This window comes from Ranitomeya variabilis, chromosome 1, assembly GCF_051348905.1.
Source record: "Ranitomeya variabilis isolate aRanVar5 chromosome 1, aRanVar5.hap1, whole genome shotgun sequence".
Lineage (NCBI taxonomy): Eukaryota > Metazoa > Chordata > Amphibia > Anura > Dendrobatidae > Ranitomeya > Ranitomeya variabilis.
Window position 1 is genome coordinate 133,735,303 of NC_135232.1, and position 20,735 is coordinate 133,756,037.

The following is a 20,735-nucleotide window of genomic DNA, read 5'->3' on the forward strand; positions in this document are numbered from 1 at the left end:
TGTTTACTCGGCTAGAGATTGCTGACCCAGGTTACTTGTTTGTAATCGCTGTTCCTCTGTGTGTGTGAGTTTCGCTGTGTATGACCCGGTTTGTCCCTTTACTACTGTCTCTGTCTTCCCACTCGGTACTGCTTTGCCCCTCCTGGTGTTCTGACCCCTTGGCTCGTCCCTGTTTACTCGTCTGTTTTGCCCTTGGTTACCTTGTACTTGTCTGGCTTCTGACCATAGGCTTTGCTTCGACCATGTTATTTGGTTTGAGCACCTTTCTCCGCACCACAGTCGGCTCTCTGTCCGCTTGTGGGGTAGCTCCGCCCCTGTGGTCACGTGATTGGCTTAGCTCCGCCCCTGTGATTACATGACCAGCTTAGCTCAGGTCCTGTGCGCTCTGCACATCTTGGTCTCCTTGCTACATGTGTATCGGCTCGCGTTCCCAGCTAGCGCCACTGGCCTTTACCCCAGTGACACTATCCCCGTGTCACTACACATAGCAAGGGATTAAGTGACAAAAAACAGCACCATTTAGAATTTATACATTCCTTACCGAATGAGAGGATTCTCAGGCAGGACCAGTACATATGAAAAAGACCAGCGAACTTGGGGGAACACACATTTAGGGCATTTTGATGAGTTAATATAACCAACTCTATGCTTGAAATTGGGAGGATGATGAAGCCTATGAGCTACTGTATCATGAGCTGAATCGTTATAAAGTTATAATTAATTTAAGAGAGGGTAATTGACTTTAATCCATGGGACCATGATGGAGATTTTGATTCCTTCATTTTTTTTCTAAACAGACTTTGGAGATTGCTGCAGTGCTGGATGAAGAGCCAGAGATGGATGAACATTTTACTGTCACGCTGCTTAATCCCACAGGGGGTGCTAGACTGGGCACTAGAATCCACATAGAGATAACTGTCCTCCAAAACCAAGCACCCCAAGGACTGTTCAGCATCTTCCCCTCAAATAACAGGTAATATAAGTTTTAAAGCTTAAAGAGCATTTGCCACCAGGTCGAAAGTGGCCAGTTTTCCTTGATTTTATTTGCACTGCTCTTTTTTTCAATTCTCCATATCATTCCAGAGATATGAGCCTTTTCATTTAGTGCTAATGTGTATGGTCTTTACCAAGGGGGCAGTGCTCACAGGTTTCTTTGGGGGCTTGTCTTTAGGCCGTTCTGCATTATTTTCCTGTGAGCACCACCTCCATGTAAAGACCATAAAATTATCACTAAATAAAATGGCACATATATTAGGAATAGTACTAGGGTTTTAAAATTAACAAGAAAAGATTGAGATACAGACGCCCTGTCAATGTTAATTATTTGTGTATGCTTTTCTCTCTCTCCACCTCCCAATCTGGATGATGTAGAACAAGCTCCATAACAGTTGAAGAGAGCAATGCAACGGTCTATCTGAAAGTGTCCCGCAGCAACGGCCTGAACATGTCTGTGAGCGTGGAGTGGGAGACGGTATCGGGGAGCGCGTTTGGCATAAGTAAGATACTGTATGCAGTATATCTATTATTTCACAATCTCCTCAGAGCAGTGACATATCTACCATTACCTGTGTATGTCCGTCAGAATATGCAGGACTTATAATAATATAAATTGTAAACATCACTATGGGCATAAATACCGCACACTTGACTTGTCCCTATACAATATGGCTTAGATTGATACATAATAATATACCTAATGAATTTATTGCTATTTATTATATGAAAGGTAAACCATTATAACTACAGAATATTTTATTCCTGTATTTAAGTTCACTATCCTGGATATTTGTACACTAGATGGTGGTCCGATTCTAACTCATCGGGTATTCTAGAATATGTATGTAGTTTATTTATGAAGATTTCAGAAAAATGCAATGAATACACAGGATTCGGCCGTCTGTCGCTGATTGTTCGCGGCCGGATGGGCGCGACTAATCAGTGAAGCCAGGGCCAGCTCCAGGTTTTTGAGGACCCTGGGTGAAAGAGTCTCACAGCCCACGTAGCATATAACACAGCCCACATAGTATATAGCACATCCACGTAGTATATAGCACAACCACGTAGTATATAGCACAGCTACATAGTACATAACACAGCCACGTAGTATATAGCACAACCACGTAGTATATTGCACAGCCACGTAGTATATAGCACAGCAAAGTAGTATATTGCACAGCCATGTAGTATATTTCACAGCCACGTTTTATATAGCACAGCCCACGTAGCATATAGCACAGCCCACGCAGTATATAACACAGCCCACGCAGTATATAACATAGCCTACGTAGTATATAGCACAGCCCACGTAGTATATATCACATGCCACGCAGTATATAACACAGCCCAAGTAGTATATACCACAGCCACGTAGTATATAGCACAGCTACGTAGTACATAACACAGCCACGTAGTATATTGCACAACCACGTAGTATATTGCACAGCCATGTAGTATATAGCACAGCCAAGTAGTATATTGCACAGCCACGTAGTATATTGCACAGCCACCTAGCATATAGCACAGCCCACGTAGGATATAGCACAGCCCACGCAGTATGTAACACAGCCCACGGAGTATATCACACAGCCCACATAGTATATAACACAGCCACGTAGTATATTGCACAGCCCATGTAGTATATTGCACAGCGACATAGTATATAACACAGCCCACGCAGTATATAACACAGCCCACGCAGTATATAAGACAGCCCACGTAGTATATAGCACAGGCCATGCAGTATATAACACAGCCCACGTAGTATATAACACAGCCACGTAGTATATTGCACAGCCCACGTAATATATTGTACAGCCACGTAGTATATAGCACAGCTACGTAGTATATAACATAGCCCACGCAGTGTATAACACAGCCCACGTAGTATATAGCACTGCCCACGCAGTATATAATACAGCCCACGTAGTATAAAGCACAGCCACGTAGTATAAAGCACAGCCACGTAGTATATAGCACAGCCCACGTAGTATATAGCACTGCACCACCAATGAGACGGACACCTTACTCCTGAATTCTACCTTGAGCTGTCCTTGGGGACTCTCTTCCTATTTCCCTTCTTCCTAAACTACACTTCTTACTTAAGTGAGATTTTGAAAAAGACCGTATCAGGTCGAAACGTCACCATATTGTCCGCAATCACTTGCTTTCTCTGTAAAATTATGTGGTGGTGCCTGTGCACTTGAATTAAAAGAATAAAAACTAAGAAAATTCTTCACATTTGAAATCAAGACTTGAGTGCGGCTACTTTTTGTATATTTGAAGTTGGATGTTTAGCCAGCACCATCATTGAACTTTACAGTGTGCCCATTATATTCTCTTCTGTATATAGCACAGCGACGTAGTATATAACAGCCCACGCAGTATATAACACAGCCCACGCAGTATATAACACAGCCCCCGCAGTATATAACACAGCCCACGCAGTATATAACACAGCCATGTAGTATATAACACAGCCCACATAGTATATAGCAATGTGGGCACCATATCCCTGTTTAAAAAATAATTAAAATAAAAAATAGTTATATGCTCACCTTCCGGCGGCCCCCGAATCCAGCCCAGGCCTTCAGCGATGCTCCTCGCGACGCTCCGTTCCCAGTAATGCCTTGCGGCAATAACTCGTGATGATGTAGCTGTCTCGCAAGACCGCTACGTCATCTGGGGTCATTGCCACAATGCATTCTTGGGACCGGAGCGTCCCGAGGAGCGGGAAAGGCTGCCGCGGACGCTGGAAGGTGAGAATATAATGATTTTTTTAAAATTATTATTATTAACATTATATGTTTTTACTATTGATGCTGCATTCGCAGCATCAATAGTAAAAAGTTGGTCACACTTATAGGGTTAATAGCAGCGTTAACAGACTGCGTTACACCACGTTATGCCACGGTGTAACGCAGTCCGTTTAACGGGCTATTAAAATGCTATGTGGGCACTGACTGGAGGGAGTATGGAGGGGGCACTGACTGGAGGGGAGTAGGGAGGGGCCAATTCGCGGGCAGACTGCCTGTCGCTAATTGGTCACGCCCAGCTGGCCGCGGCCAATCGGCGACGAGAGATTTCCAGGACAGAGAGACAAACAGACGGAAGTGGACCTTAGACGATTATATATATATAGATTATTTTGGATCCCGATATTTCATTCAGATCAGTGATTAATAGAATCTGTTAAAACCCAAATATACTCGCTCATCACTGGTACCCAGTAATCTAAGTAATACATTGCAGGAATCAAGGTTTCTGTCTCTTCCTCATGCTGTTGTCAGATTGCATAGCAAAAACCGGCTAACAGATTACTTTTAAGTCAAGGTATTCAGTTGCAGCTGATGTAGAAGTTTTTTCCATAGACATATTGCAGAAATGTCAAGGACTGTGACATAACTCAGAATTCAGACACAGACATATTCCCTGACTCATCATTTGCAAGCGGTATTATAATACAAGTGGATAGGAGCAGTACTATAATACATGGGTATAGGAGCAGTACTATAATACAAGAGGATAGGAGCAGTACTATAATACATGAGGATAGGAGTTGTACTATAATACATGAAGATTGGCACTGTACTATAATACAGGGGGATATGAGCAGTATTATATTAAAGGGGGATAGGAGTGGTACTATAATACAGGGGGATAGGAGTGGTACTATAATACATGGGGATAGGAGCAGTACTATAATACATGGGGATAGGAGCAGTACTATAATACAAGGGGATAGGAGCAGTGCTATAATGCATGGTTATAGGAGCAGTACTATAATACATGGGGATAGGAGCAGTACTATAATACCAGTACTATAATACATGGGGATAGAAGCAGTACTATAATACATGGGGATAGGAGCAGTACTATAATACATAGGGATAGGAGCTGTACTATAATACATGGGGATAGGAGCGGTACTATAATATATGGGGATAGGAGCGGTACTATAATACAGGGGAATAGGAGTGGTGCTATAATACAGGGGGATAGGAGTGGTACTATAATACAGGGGGATAGGAGTGGTACTATAATACATGGGGATAGGAGCAGTACTATAATACATGGGGATAGGAGCAGTACTATAATACAAGGGGATAGGAGCAGTGCTATAATGCATGGTTATAGGAGCAGTACTATAATACATGGGGATAGGAGCAGTACTATAATACCAGTACTATAATACATGGGGATAGAAGCAGTACTATAATACATGGGGATAGGAGCAGTACTATAATACATAGGGATAGGAGCTGTACTATAATACATGGGGATAGGAGCGGTACTATAATATATGGGGATAGGAGCGGTACTATAATACAGGGGAATAGGAGTTGTGCTATAATACAGGGGGATAGGAGTGGTACTATAATACATGGGGATAGGAGCAGTACTATAATACATGGGGATAGGAGCAGTACTATAATACAAGGGGATAGGAGCAGTGCTATAATGCATGGTTATAGGAGCAGTAATATAATACATGGGGATAGGAGCAGTACTATAATACCAGTACTATAATACATGGGGATAGAAGCAGTACTATAATACATGGGGATAGGAGCAGTACTATAATACATGGGGATAGGAGCGGTACTATAATAAATGGGGATAGGAGCAGTACTATAATACAGGGGAATAGGAGTGGTGCTATAATACAGAGGTATGGAGTGGCACTATAATGCATGGGGATAGAAGCAGTACTATAATACATGGGGATAGGAGTGGTACTATAATACATGGGGATAGGAGCAGTACTATAATACATGGGGATAGGAGCAGTACTATAATACATGGGGATAGGAGCTGTACTTATCATGCTATGATGAACTTCGGGAAGGAAGGGGGACTCAACTATCCCTGGAGCTTGAGCCCTAACTATTGCTGTCCCACTGGCACTCTTAAAGGTAGAAAGGCCCAAGTCTCCGACCTTACTGTGCTCCTGATAATGTCCTAAGCTGTCACCTCACCCCCCCCAGGAGGCATGGATATGATAGTGTATATACACGCAAGACAAACAGGGATAACAAAAAGCAACTTACATAAAAAAAACACTCACCAAGGGTAGACAGGAATAAATGGAAGGATAGGAATGTATAAACCAAATGCTAATAGGATAATGGAGAAAGCATGCACCCAAAAACATCATACAACAATCTCCAGCTTCAACAACAATCTCCAGCTTCAACTACAAACTCCTACTTCAGCACGCCAATTCCAGCAAGCCAGGAGGTAAACTTTCACTGGCAGGGATGAGAAAGTATGGCCATATTTTATATAGAGAGAAAATACATGAGCAGGTCAACAGCAGCGACATGTCTCTAACCAGCATACAAAGAGACATTAACCTCTTCAGCGCCAAAGGAAACAAATTCCATTTAATATGAGGAACAAACCACACAGGGTAAATTGAAGATCTGCGATTCATAGTACACAGTGACCACCTAACCCCAGATCTCCCAGGAGGACGTGACACACTCGTGACAGTGCTATAATACAGGGGGATAGGAACAGTACTATAATACAGGGGGATAGGAGCAGTATTATAATACAGGGGTGATAGAAGAACTGTAATACATTGGGGTGGGAGCAGTACTATAATACAGGAGGAAAGGAAGTACAGGGGAATAAGAGCAGTACTATAATACAGGGGGATAGGAGCATGACTATTATACATGGAGATAGGAGCCGTACTATAAACCCCAGATCTCCCAGGAGGGCGTGAAATACTTGTGACAGTACTGTAATACAGGGGGTTAGGAGCAGTACTATAATACACGGGGATAGGAGCAGTACTATAACACAGAGGTGATAGAAGTACTGTAATACAGGGGGATAGAAGTACTGTAATACAGGGGGATAGTAGCAGTATTATAATACAGGAGGATAGAAGCGGTACTATAATGCAGGGAAATAGAAGCAGTAATATAATACACGGGGATATGAACAGTACTATTATATATGGAGATAGGAGCGGTGCTATAACACATGGGGATAGAAGCAGTACTATAATACAGTGGGATTGGAGGAGTACTATAATAAATGGGGATAGTGCTATAGGGCAGTACTATCTTATATGGATATAGGGGTGGTACTATAATGCATGGAGATAATTGTGGAGACAAGGGGTCAGTGGGTGCTGTAGTCCACTGGCCCTACTATCTTTAGAAAGAATGCCTAGACCAGGGCTCATATCACTGAACACACGCTCTCTCTTCCCGTGAGCAGAACACTACTCAGACAAAACAGGGTGAGGGTACAACAGTGTGGCAATGATTTATTGAACCACCAACACGCAATAGCATATAGGACAGTCCCAGCAAATACCCAAGATGGTGCAAATCACAGTGTCACCCTTCCGCTAACTTGCCATGATTGGAGCTGATTCCAGGGCCGATTACCCCCACTAGTGGCACCACACTTTTGGCGGGTCCCCACAGAGAGGAGGTAACGACAAGCTTAGGAAGCTAACTGTGAGCAAGGAGGTATGTGGCCAAGTGACCTGATTGTCATAATCTGGACTCTGCAAGACATCACTGAGGGTTCAGTGATGGTCAAAGAAGCAGTTCTGTGTTCTTCCAGCTGGGGCCATGGTCCCCAAAGTTGACATCCTGTTGAGTCTCTGGTTCTTTGGATGTTTGGATGGCTGGATGTATTTCTGTATATCGAGGTATATATTACAGAAGCATATATATTTTCATTTTATAGTTAGCAACTGTCCTTCAAGTCCAGGCAAAGAATGGTGACAAGATCAACTCGCATTTTTTAATTATTTAATCTATTTGCATAGTTTTACCTCCTCTATTTTGCAAGTCAACAAACTGGCTTGTCTGGACAATGTGTAAGCAACGTATCAGCAAACATCATTATTCAATGACCCTTTACCCAGGATAACAGCACAATATGTTACAACAAATTGTCAACTTACAAGTCAATATTACAGGCTTATACAAACAAAAGTCTGTTTTCTTGATCAACCAGAAAGAAACACATAAATTCAAAAGTTAACATGTAGATAACAATCTATTCCTCCTGGCTTGCTGAAAATAGACGTCTGGTTAATTAAGATAAAATGCTGTGTCGTCACAATAACCTAAAGAGGGTAATATAGAGGGACCTGTAACAAAACAAAACAACTTTATTACAGGTGCTTCTCACAAAATTAGAATATCATCAAAATGTGAATTTATTTCAGTTCTTCAGTACAAAAAGTGAAACTCATATATCATATAGAGTCATTACAAACAGAGTGATCTACTGTATTTCAAGTGTTTATTTCTGTTAATGTTGATGATTATGGCTTACAGCCAATGAAAACCCAAAAGTCATTATCTCAGAAAATTAGAATACTTTATAACACCAGATTGAAAAATTATTTTGAAATTTGAAATTCTGGCCTACTGAAATGTACTGCATCAATGTGGCATGGCATACATGCGATCAGCCTGTGTCAATGCTGAGGTGTTATGGAAGCCCAGGTTGCTTTGATAGCAGCCTTTAGCTCGTCGGCATTGTTGGGTCTGGTGTCTCTCATCTTGCTCTTGACAGTACCCCATAGATTCTCTATGGGGCTAAGGTCAGGTGAGTTTGCTGGCCAATCAAGCACAGTGATACTGTTGTTTTTAAACCAGGTATTGGTACATTTGGCAGTGTGGACAGGTGCCAAGTCCTGCTGGAGAATGAAATTTCCATCTCCAAAAAGCTTTTCGGCAGAGGGAAGCATGAAGTGCTCTAAAATTTCCTGGTAGACGGCTGCGCTGACTTTGGTCTTGATAAAACACAGTGGACCTACACCAGCAGATGACATGGCTCCCCAAACCATCACTGATTGTGAAAACTTCGCACTAGACCTCCAGCAGCTTGGATTGTGTGCCTCTCCACTCTTCCTCCAGACGCTGGCACCTTGATTTCCAAATGAAATGCAAACTTTCCTTTCCTTGTGGAGTATGTCAATGACTGCCTTCTGGACATCTTTCAAGTGAGGAGTCTTCCCCATGATTGTGGAGCCTACTGAAACAGACTAAGGGACCTTTTTAAATGCTTAGGAAGTGTCATGGTTTGTCTGGGTTGGTTCTTCTAGGGTTAAATCCTGTAGCCTCACACAGATCCTGGGTGGTCTTTTTATAGCCTTCATCTGGGAGTTTCCTTTGTCAGTGATACTTCCGCCCTTAGCTAAGTGTATTGACACCTGAGTGTGTTTTGTGCTGTGTGCTGGTTTGCTTGATTCCTTGGCTTTTGACTCGGTCTGTTCTCTGGATACTGTATGTTGGATTCCGTCTCTGTACTTTCTCTGTCCATTTCATATTGACCTATGCTTGGCCCCTACTATCCTTTCTGTCTAGTCCCTTGGTACCATTAGGCTATCCCGTGCTCTGACCCCGGCCTGATCTGTTTACGTCTCTGTCTGTGCCCCCTGGTAGCTCTGTTCTTTAGTTACCTTTCTAGCAGTTTTCCTTCAGCTCCTAGCTCCCTGGAGTTTAAGCCATGCCCCTCAGCAGTCAGGTGATTCAGGTCCTGTCAGGCCTGAAGCAATCTCTCTCCCGTCTCGCTTGCCCCGCATTCCTGAGAGTCTGTGGCTCTCTCCGGGTCCTGTCTTCCAGGAGATAGCATCGGTGTATGTCACTTAACTCCCTAGGAAGCCTTTGAAGGTGTTTTTTGCTAATTATTCTAATTTACTGAGATAATGACTTTTGGGTTTTCATTGGCTGTAAACCATAATCATTAACATCAACATTAACAGAAATAAACACTTGAAACACTCTGTTTGTAATGCCTTTATATAATATATGAGTTTCACTTTTTGTATTGAAGAACTGAAATAAATTAATTTTTTTATGATATTCTACTTTAGTGAGAAGCACCGGTAGCATTGCCAGTGATAAATGTGCTGTATTGTTGAGGATGAGGAGGACAAGAATGCCCAGGAAGGCTTCTCTGACCATGTTCCTTCACTGAAACAGTGACAGCACAGAACAGTGCAGGAGCAGAGTCCTGGCCAATAAGAGAGGAGTGGGCGGGCAGAGAGGCGTACAGAGGGCGGGGCTTGCACTGACTGTGAGGTTGAATACTGCACAGGAAGCTGACTGACCAGGAAGAGGAGCATGCGCATAGCCAACATGGCGACACTAAACCAAAAACTGCAGAAAGGTGGAAACCAAAGAAAAACATACTGGGGGCTTTTTCTCTATAATACAATACAGATTAGCTTATAATTAAAAAAATGTATGTTTGGGGGTTGGAAAACCCCTTTCAATGTCAAGCTCAAAGCATCTGTAATGCCCTAACACCTTTTCCCATCATGTGTCATGAAAAGTGGCATAAAAGTCTTCATATATTAAGCCCAAACATCAATTTTTAATATACTGATTGCAAAGAACTTAAATCCATAAATAGTCATTTAAAGTCCACATAACTAGTCCACACAGCATCCTGTAGAGTTGTAAAGACTCAGTGTTAGATATATAGTAACTACATGCACTCCTTTTCCATTTTTACAGAGGGTCCCAACACTGTGCTGTCCGTCGTGCAAACTTTCCCCAACGAGTCTTCTTCCTCTTGGTGTTTCTTCTCTGGTGATGATCTGCAATATGCTGTATTACTGAAAACAAATTCGGCCACAAACTCTACTTGCACAGTCTATGAATGGCGGGGAGTATTTGTACCCATTCAGGTAGGTATTTTTGATACTAAGTTGATGGTACATATGTTAAGTGACCAGTTTTTATGCCACGTTAGCTAACCCGATGATGATGATGTTACATTGCTTACCTGACTGTAACAGAACGTAACATGCGGACAGAGAGTTGCATTGTCAACGATGCGAACGTAAATGAACCACTATGTGATGTCACGGGGGGTGGGGGCATCCCATGCTCATGACCCCTAGCACAATCCAGAGCGGAGAACCACAAGCTAAGAGTAGTTCCTACTGAACGAGGCTGGCTGTAGTATTTCATGGTTGGCTTATCATTTCACTGGCTGTGCTTTAATATTACTTTATCCTGTATATATACATATTTAAAAGGCATCCGTTTGACCACTACAGCCAGTCACTGGCCTCAGTGGTATACTGGTGGGTAAGTACTGTACTTTGTCTTCCAAAATGTAAGTAATCCCCCACACCCTTTGTTTCAATTTTTGTGAGATAGAAACCCCATTTAAAAGTCATTAGGTTAGGTTCAACATAAATTATACCAAGCCAATTGATCCCTTGAATGTAAAAAAAAACATAACAATATGTGAATTATTAAATATCATTGTCTGCTTTCTTCATTCTTACAGGAGTTTGTCATTGAAAGCCCCATGCGTTGCGTCGCCTTTTCAACCAATGACTCTCAGGTTGTTGTTATTACGAGCGGAAATGGTAATCTTCCTTCAAATAACAAGGTCTATACATTCACACAGAAAAATGGATTATTACTGGTAAATATGCCTATTATTCTATTCACACATAACAGAGCATCAGTTACATTATTTGTAGTATTTCATGTATTTTAGCATGTAGACTGAAATAAGCTTAGCTGGAAAGGAAAAGATGATTACACTATACACCACGTTTCAAATTATTATGCAAATGCTATTTTTATCTGATTTTCCTAAATGGCCAATGCAAATGAGTCAGTGCAATAATGCAAACCTCCCAATAAACTAAAAAAAAAGTCAAAATGCACTGTTCCAAATTATTATGCTCAGCTCAGTTTCCAAACATTGTATTCGTTGTAAAGAACTAAAAATGGTCATATGCTGAATTTGCGGCATTAAGAGGTCACATTTACTGGAATCAAAAGCTTTTTAATTCAAAAACATCTTAACAATTCTTGCATCCATTGAACTTGTGAGTTTTTGGTTAGTTTATGCTTGAATTTTCTTTGCATGACGTCAGAATAGCCTCCCAGAGCTGCTGCTTTTATGTGATCTGCCTCCCACCCTCATAGATCTGTTGCTTGGGGAAACCTCAAAGGTTCTCAATAAGGTTAAGGTCAGGGGAAGATGGTGGCCACCCAATGACTTTTTCTCATTTTTTGCCCATAACAGTCAATGACTCAGAGGTATTATTTGCAACATGAGATGGTGCATTGTCATGCATGAATATGATTTTGCTACAGATGGAATGGTTCTTCTTTTTGTACCATAGAAGAAAATCAGAAACTATGTACTTTGCCGAAGTAATTTTCACACCTTCGGGGACCTAAAAGGAGCATACCAGCTCCCTCCACGTGTTTTCGGCCCAAAACATGATTTTGCCACCTCCTTACTGACGTTGCAGCCTTGTCGGGCCATGGAGGCCATCCACCTACTATCCACTACTCCATCTATCTGAACCATCCGGGGTTACAAAACACTTGTCAATAAACAAGACTGTTTGAAAATTAGTCTTCATGTGTCTCTGGGCCCACTGCAACCATTTCAGCTTGTGAGCACTGTTTAGGGGCAGCCGAATAGTAGGTTTATGCACCACAGCAAGCCTCTGCAAGATCCTACACTTTGAGGTTCGAGGGACTCCATAGGCACACTCCACAATCACCGCACTACACAGGCAGGCAGGTATGGAGTCAGAGACCCCTGCACTATACATAGAAGGCAGGTAGAGAGTGACAGACCCTGCACTACACATGGAGGGCAGGTAGAGAGTGACAGACCCTTGCACTATGCACGGAGGGTAGGTAGATACTGACAGACCCCTGCACTACACATAGAGGGTAGGTAGAGCGTGTTGGACCACTGTATTACATATAGAGGGCAGGTAGAGAGTGATGGACCAACTGCATTACATATAGAGGGCAGGTAGAGAGTGACAGACCCCTGCACTACACTTAGACAGCAGGTAGAGAGTGATAGACCCTGCACTACAGATGGAGGACAGGTAGCTAGTGACAGACCCTGCACTACACATAGAGGGCAGGTAGCTAGTGACCGACCCCTGCACTACACATAGAGGGCAGGTAGAGAGTGATAGACCATTGCATTACACATAGAGGGCAGGTAGAGAGTAACAGACCCTGTACTACAGATGGAGGACAGATAGCTAGTGACAGACCCCTGCACTACACATGTAGAGCAGGTAGGGAGTGACAGACCCCTGCACTACACATGGAGAGCAGGTAGGGAGTGACAGACCCCTGCACTACACATGGAAAGCAGGTAGGGAGTGACAGACCCCTGCACTATGCACGGAGGGTAGTTAGATACTGACAGACCCCACATGGAGGGCAGATAGAAAGTGATATAACCCACAGAGGGTCAGAATTTTATAACATTGAGCTGTGAAAATGAAACAAAATTTCCCACAAAATGGTTTTGCCCCACATTTTCTACACATATTTTCACAAGGGTAACAGAAGAAATTCTCCTGAGTACGATGGTAGCCCATATATTATGGAAAACTACTGTTTAAGCGCACGGCAGGGCTTGGAAGAGCAGGAGCGCCCTTTGAATTTTGAAGTGCGATTTTGTCTGGAAAAGGTTTGCAGATGCCATGTCAAATTTGAAGAGCCCGTAACGTGCAAAAACAGCAAAAAAAACACAAGTCACCCCTGTTTGGAAACAACACCTCTTGAGGAATTCCTCTAGGGGTGTAGTGAGCATTTTTAAACCTCATGCAGTTCACATAATTGTATAACATTGGGCTAAGTAAATGGATAATTACAATTTTTTTCCATTAATATGTTGCTTTGGCCCCAAGTTTTTAATTTTCAGAAGGAATAATAGGAAAAATCAAACAATACAATTTGTTACACAATTTCTCCTGAGTACGCTAATACCTTATATGTGATCAAAAACTACTTTTGAGACACAGTGCACAGCTCAGAAGGGAAGGAGCGCCATATTGGAGTGCAGATTTTGCTGGAATGGTTTGAGGGTGCCATGTCACATTGCCAGAGCCCAGCTCAAGCCAAAAAAGTAGACCCCAACATAAGTAGCAGCATTTTACAAACGACACCCCTCAATTAATTCATCTTGGGGAGCAGTGAGCATGTTGACCCCACATGTGCCTCACAGAATTTTATACCATTGGATGGTGAAGAAAGAATAATTATGTTTTTACCACTAACATGTTGTTTTAGCTCCAAGTTGTTAATTTTTATAAGGGCTAATAGGAAAAAATGGACCTCACAGTTTGTTGTACAACTTCTCCTGATTGTGCCAATACCCTATATGTGATTGGGAAATACTCTTCAGGCACAGTGGAAAGCTCAGAAGGGAAGGAGCACCGTATTATAGGACAGATATTGTTGTTATGGGTTGCGGGTGCCATGTCTCATTGGCAGAACCCCTTAGGTGCCAGAACAGCAGAACTCCCCATAAATGACCCCATTTTACATACTACACCTCTCAATTAATCTAAGGGTGCAGTTATCATATTGACACCATGGGTGTGTCACAGAATTTCATACCATTGGGCAGTGAAGAAAAAGTAATTACATTTTTACCACAAATATGTTTGCATTGAATAAGCTTTGTCAGTGCAGAGAGGTGTAAATGCAGCACCCCAGAGTCCTGGTTGTTGCAGTACTGTGGCTCCGCCACTATGGGGAGCTATGGTACGTCTGATTGCACTAAGGAGTTTCTCTGACCAGGTACACTCACACCACACTTCACACTCCGGCCACCAGGGGGGGTGGTCCTATCTAGTAGGCCACTCCTCACAACTGTGGTAAAACTGGGGGTTGGACAGGAAGACAGGGAGAAGTAGCTGGGAAGAGCTAGTGAGAGGACCTGTCAGGGATGGGATCCTGGCAGACTCCTCAGAGCAGAACAAACCAGTGAACAACGGGAATACAGTAAAGAGGAATTAGAACCAGAAGGAGTCGTGCTGTTAGACCGAGGCAACATCCTTCTGAGGCGCAAACAGTCGGTGGCCGGAACGCCGAGCAAGTAAGAGACTTTAAGTACTACTGCAAACCACGGCCGGACAGCTAATTACAGGTTGGCTGTCTCACTTAACACCTAAGCAGACAACGGAGGCAGCTGTGGGAGAGGGGCGACTCTAGGGTCCCGGAAGAACTCCAGGCCTACCCCGTCATACGGGTGCGTCCTACCATATCATCTGGGGGATGGAGAAAGCGAACATCAGAGACAGACAGAAACAGTTGTGAGGACTATCCCGGGAGCTCAGCAGGGAAGAACTACAACACATAGCGCTAGAAGGTAGACACTGATTCCCACCTGTAAAGAGAACTCCTGATGTGCCTTTGGACCGGCCGGTCTCTGACAACCCAGTTAACAGCGCTCTGGACTGAGGTCTCCAAAACCTTCAGTAAAGAGGTAAAGAGACTGCAACCTGGTGTCCTCATTATTTACCGCGACCTGCACCCCACAACTGCACCGTTACAACACCACTTATTGCACCGGACGTCCCCCACTGACAGACAGGGCCACGGACCGGGTCTAGCCACCGTGACAACCCCAGAACTGAGACTCAGAGGCCCGGCTCCGGGTACCCCTCGGCCCTGCGGCGGTGTGGGGGCGCTCCAACTTGGCGTCACGAACAGGATCTACTTAAGCCTGAAGAATCAGGTCATGTGTGCCTTGGAACTGTGATTTATTGCGCTTGAATTGTACTTTATTGAAAAGACTGTGTATTGCCATTTACCGCCAAAATTCGCCATTGCCGCGCACGGAGGGAGGAGCCTTAGCTACGTGGGCGGAATCAGCCAAAAGAAGCGCGGAACGGAAAGCGCAGTAAGGCGCCAATCCCGGAAGAGGAACTCCGACCTCCAGCAGGTTCGTGGGAGGAAGGGACAGCCATGTCTGAGTCGGGAGGAGAGGAGGTGGCGGTCGCAGCCGCGGACGCAGGGGCAGCTCCGGTCCCCGCAGCGGACGGAGCCGCGGCCCTAATACCACCACCGGTAGCCGCAGAACCCGCTGTTCCTCCCAACCAGCCGGACGCTGCCGCTAACACAAAAGCCATAATGCCCTTCTCTATGCCGTACCTGCCCGGAGCGGCTTGGCTTCCGCGATACTCTGGGGAGTCGCATACGTTCACTGACTTTAAAGAGGGGCTCTGCAGCCTGCTCGAGTTCTATCCCCTAACCGAGCCTCAGAAGGTCCATATGATAACCGGCCAACTCTTTGAGGCGGCTCTGAGAGAATTGAAATCCTGGCCCGCTGAGGATAAAGAAACTGCACAACAGATTTTTGCCAAGCTTAAAGCCACCTTTGATACTCGCACTGCTACAGAAATTAAACTGACTTTTTATGGATGCAAACAAAGGCCACAGGATAGCTTACGGGACTATGCCCTTAATCTCCAGGAAGCGATGCGGGCCATTAAGCAGAGTGACCCCGGCAGCATGCAGGATGAGGATAAAATCCTGAAGGAGCGGTTCATTGAGGGGCTCCTGTGCAGTCACCAGCGGGGCCAATTGCACTTCCTGGCCATGCAAAATCCAGACTTGACTTTTGCGCAGTTTAAAGATAAAGCTATCCAGGCATTGCAGGAGCGACAGCCCAGCCGCGCAGTACCACCCAGGCGCCCCGCTCTCACATACCACCAGGAGGTGGCATCGGATACCCCAGTTGCCGCGGAGGCCGACGCCCAGAGCTTCGAGGACGACTCCCCTGCAGGACTCCGTCTCCAGATGCAAGAGCTAACCAAGAGCGTTGCTGCCCTGGCCCGGACGGTGCAGTCCCTACAGGAGGCCCCCAAAGAGAAGATCCAGTTGGCTTCCAGCCCGGAGGATGTCCCTTGGATGCGACAGAGGAGGACTCCGCCGACCAGGAGCCGGCCCGACGATCGCTTCCACCAGGATGGACGACCCATCTGCCGCCGCTGTCACCAGGTGGGCCATCTTGCAAGGTACTGTCCTTTAAACGAGCAACCCCTGGGGCAAAGGGCCAACCCCCAGGAGTAGGACGGTCAGGCCCGCAGCATTGGAGAACCAAGTATATTGGAGGACGACCAGTTCTCCCTGTAGTGATTGATGGAATCCCCTTGAATGCTTTGCTGGACACCGGTTCTCAGGTGACGACTATACCTTACGTGCTCTACAAACGGTATTGGGAGGAAGCTGATATTACTCGTGGCCCTGACGATGATTTCACCATAATCGCCAGTAATGGTCAGCCGTTGCCACAAGTGGGGTATAAGGAGGTCACCATCAAAGTGGGGCGGGTGGAATTGAAAGCCCAAGGGTTTGTGATTGTAGATATTGATCGTCGAGAATGTAATCCCATGATGACTCTTGGTACTAATGTTATAGAAAATTGTCTTGCAGAAGTGATTGTTTTGTTGCAACAGGTGGCAGAAACCGCTGGCCACAGTGAGCAACGTGCCCTGCAGAAGGAAATCAGAGCTCTGATGCAGAGACAGCAGGTAGAGCTGACTGGTGGTGAGATTGGTCGTGTCACTGTGAGTGATTCAAACCCCATCGCGATACCCCCCAAGAGTGAAATGTTAATATGGTGTCGAGCAGCCATAGGCCTCAGGGGTAAGGACTACCAGGCCTTGGTAGAACCCGTATATTCAGACAATAGGCCTACTGTTCTGACAGCCCGGGGGGTGGTCGACGTCCGACAGGGGAGAGTGCCCGTACGTGTCCTCAATTGTGGGGAGGAAGAGGTCCACCTAACCAAGTATACCACGCTCGCCAAACTGTTCACTGTCAATAATAGTGTAATACAGACACCTGAACCCTTGGTCCCGTCAAACGTGGCGGAGAACAAAGGTTCTGCAGAGCACTCGAAAGACTGGTGTCGGGAATTGCATGTGGGCACTGACTCTACCCCATCTCATCAAATACAGGGGGCTTACAGGGTGGTACACGAGTACGAGCAGGTATTCAGCAAACACCCCTCAGATTTTGGGCAGGTGAAAGGGATCCAACATCACATCCCCACGGGAGATCACCGACCCATAAAAGAGAGATATCGCCCTGTACCCCCAGCTCATTACCAGTGTGCCAAGGACATGTTACGGGAAATGAAGGAGGCTGGGGTGGTGAGAGACAGCTGTAGCCCCTGGGCAGCTCCGTTAGTCCTTGTTAAAAAGAAAGATGGTACAATGAGGATGTGTGTTGATTACAGGCAGTTGAATCGCATTACACATAAGGACGCATACCCACTGCCCAGGATAGAGGAGTCTCTGGCTGCCTTAAAATCTGCTAACTACTTCTCTACCTTAGATCTCACCAGTGGGTACTGGCAGGTTCCTGTAGCGGAGGCGGACAAAGAGAAGACGGCCTTCACGACGCCAATGGGTCTCTGTGAGTTCAACTACATGCCCTTCGGATTGTGCAATGCTCCCGGAACGATCCAGAGGATGATGGAGTGCTGCCTGGGACACCTGAACTTTGAAACCGTGCTGCTATATCTGGATGACGTCATAGTCTTCTCTAAAACCTACGAAGACAATCTGAAGCACCTGGCCGAGGTGTTTGAAGCCTTGTCCAACTTCGGCCTAAAAGTGAAACCGTCCAAGTGTCATCTGCTGAAACCTAAAGTGCAGTACCTGGGCCATGTGGTGAGCGCTGAAGGAGTGGCCCCAGACCCCGACAAGGTCACAGTGATCAAGGACTGGCCAAAGCCCAGTGACCTCCACGAAGTCCGGCAGTTCCTCGGGCTGGTAGGCTATTACCGGAGGTTCATTAAAGACTTCACCAAGAAGGCCGCACCCTTGCAAAACCTGTTGGTGGGCCAACCAAAGAAGACCAAGGGGAAGAACACCCCCTTTGACTGGAACGGGGAGCTGGAGGAATCCTTCACCTGCTTGAAGTCGGCGCTGACGGGAGAAGAGGTACTGGCTTACCCCGAATACGACCAACCGTTTGTGCTGTACACAGATGCCAGTAATGTGGGACTAGGAGCCGTGCTGTCTCAAGTCCAGAAAGGCAAAGAAAGAGTGATCGCTTACGCCAGCAGGAAACTCCGTCCCACGGAAAGGAACCCTGACAACTACAGTTCCTTCAAACTGGAATTCCTTGCCCTTGTCTGGGCAGTGACAGAGAGGTTTAAGCACTACCTGGCCTCCGCGAAATTCACCGTCTTCACGGACAACAATCCGCTAACGCATCTGGATACTGCCAAACTCGGGGCTTTGGAACAGCGGTGGATGGCCCGGCTGTCCAACTATGATTTCACCATCAAATATCGGGCAGGACACCAGAATGTCAATGCCGATGCTCTGTCCCGAATGCCCAATTTACCAGAAGTGGGAGAAGACCCAGAGGCACTTGAAGAGGTGGAGCTGCCTGCCTTCCATCGCCCCAAAGCCACTCAGAACTCTCACCATGTGAAGAACAGGCACAAGAACCAACCGGATGCCACGCTGAATCCCCTGCCCCACCACGGATGGGCAGAAACCCAGGATAGTGACCCCGCGGTCCGTCAGGTGAAGGAACTCTTGACGCAGGCTGGGTTGCACCCTGGCCCAGATGATCCACAAGAAACCCAACAGCTGTGGAAGGGGAGAAGCAAACTGTTTATCCATGATGGCAAGTTGTGCAGGAGGAGCATCGACCCACGTACTCATGAATTGGTGTGGCAGATAGTGGTGCCAAGGCGAGATGCGCCCATGGTTCTGGGAGCCTACCATGATGGAGCCGGACACTTCGGATGGAGGAAGCTGGAGAAGCTGCTCCGAGGGAGGTTCTATTGGATTGGCATGAAGAGAACCATTGAGAAGTGGTGTCGGGAGTGTGGTCCATGTAGTCTGCGCAGGAAGGACCGTGACAGTCAACGGGCTCCCCTGCGGCCTATCATCACCAAACGGCCGCTCGAACTGGTCGCGCTGGATCATGTGAAGCTGACACCTAGCCGGTCGGGCTATATCTACGCCCTTACCATCGTGGACCACTACTCCAGGTTTTTGGTGGTTGTGCCTGTCAAGGATCTAACAGCTAGGACTGCCGCCAGGGCCTTCCAGCAGCACTTTTGTAGGCCCCATGGCTACCCAGAGAAAGTACTGACCGATCAGGGGCCTGCATTCGAAGCGGAAGTGTTCCAAGAATTCTGCCAGTTGTACGGGTGTAAGAAGATCAGAACTACACCGTACCACCCTCAAACCAACGGGATGTGCGAGAAGATGAACCAGGTAGTAATCGATTTATTGAAGACCTTGCCTGTGGAGGAACGGAACCTGTGGCCGACAAAGTTGCCTGACTTGGTGGATATGTACAACCACATCCCAGTAAGTTCCACCAACTGTACTCCAGCGTACCTGATGCGAGGAAGGTCTAGTCGGTTACCCGTTGATCTGGACATGGGGGTCCTAGTACCCGAAGATACCTCGCCGGATGCAGATTGGGATGCAGAAAGGCAGCGAAGGTACCGCGAAGTACAGGAGTGTGTAGAGAGAAGTCTCGCCCAGGCTAGGCAGAAGCAAGAAAGGGACTACAACCAACACGCTCCTGCGATTCCCCTGTCACCTGGTGAGCAAGTACTTAAACGAAAGAGGAGATTACACAAGCTCGATGACCAATGGGAAGCAGAACCGTATACCATCCTGCCATCCGACTTCGACAACACAAAGGTCTGTCTCATCAGCAAGGACAGAGGGGAGACCTCGACAGCGGTATCCAGGGATCACCTTAAAGTCTGCCCCGATAAGTTAAAAGAGAGGGGCACGGCCCCAGAAATCTCCCCGCCGGTGGAAAAGGAGAAGATCTTCCATACTGTCCTTGGTGACTTTCCCCAGTCCTGGACTCAGATAAACCAAGCCGTCGTGGTACCTGTCATAATGTTTCAACAGCCGGACCCGCCAGAAACGATGGTGGTACCAGATCATCTGGCCC

At 45.9% G+C, this 20,735-nt stretch overlaps 1 protein-coding gene across 1 annotated transcript in view; it reads left to right on the forward strand.

Annotated features, from left to right (window-relative positions):
- Positions 1-20,735, forward strand: part of ADGRV1 (adhesion G protein-coupled receptor V1) — a 742,217-nt gene that overhangs the window by 279,788 nt on the left and 441,694 nt on the right. The window contains exons 45-48 of the mRNA XM_077289021.1: positions 798-973; positions 1,372-1,496; positions 10,503-10,675; positions 11,287-11,427. Of these exons, the coding sequence (XP_077145136.1) occupies positions 798-973; positions 1,372-1,496; positions 10,503-10,675; positions 11,287-11,427 (615 nt within the window). The remainder of the gene's footprint in view (positions 1-797; positions 974-1,371; positions 1,497-10,502; positions 10,676-11,286; positions 11,428-20,735) is intronic.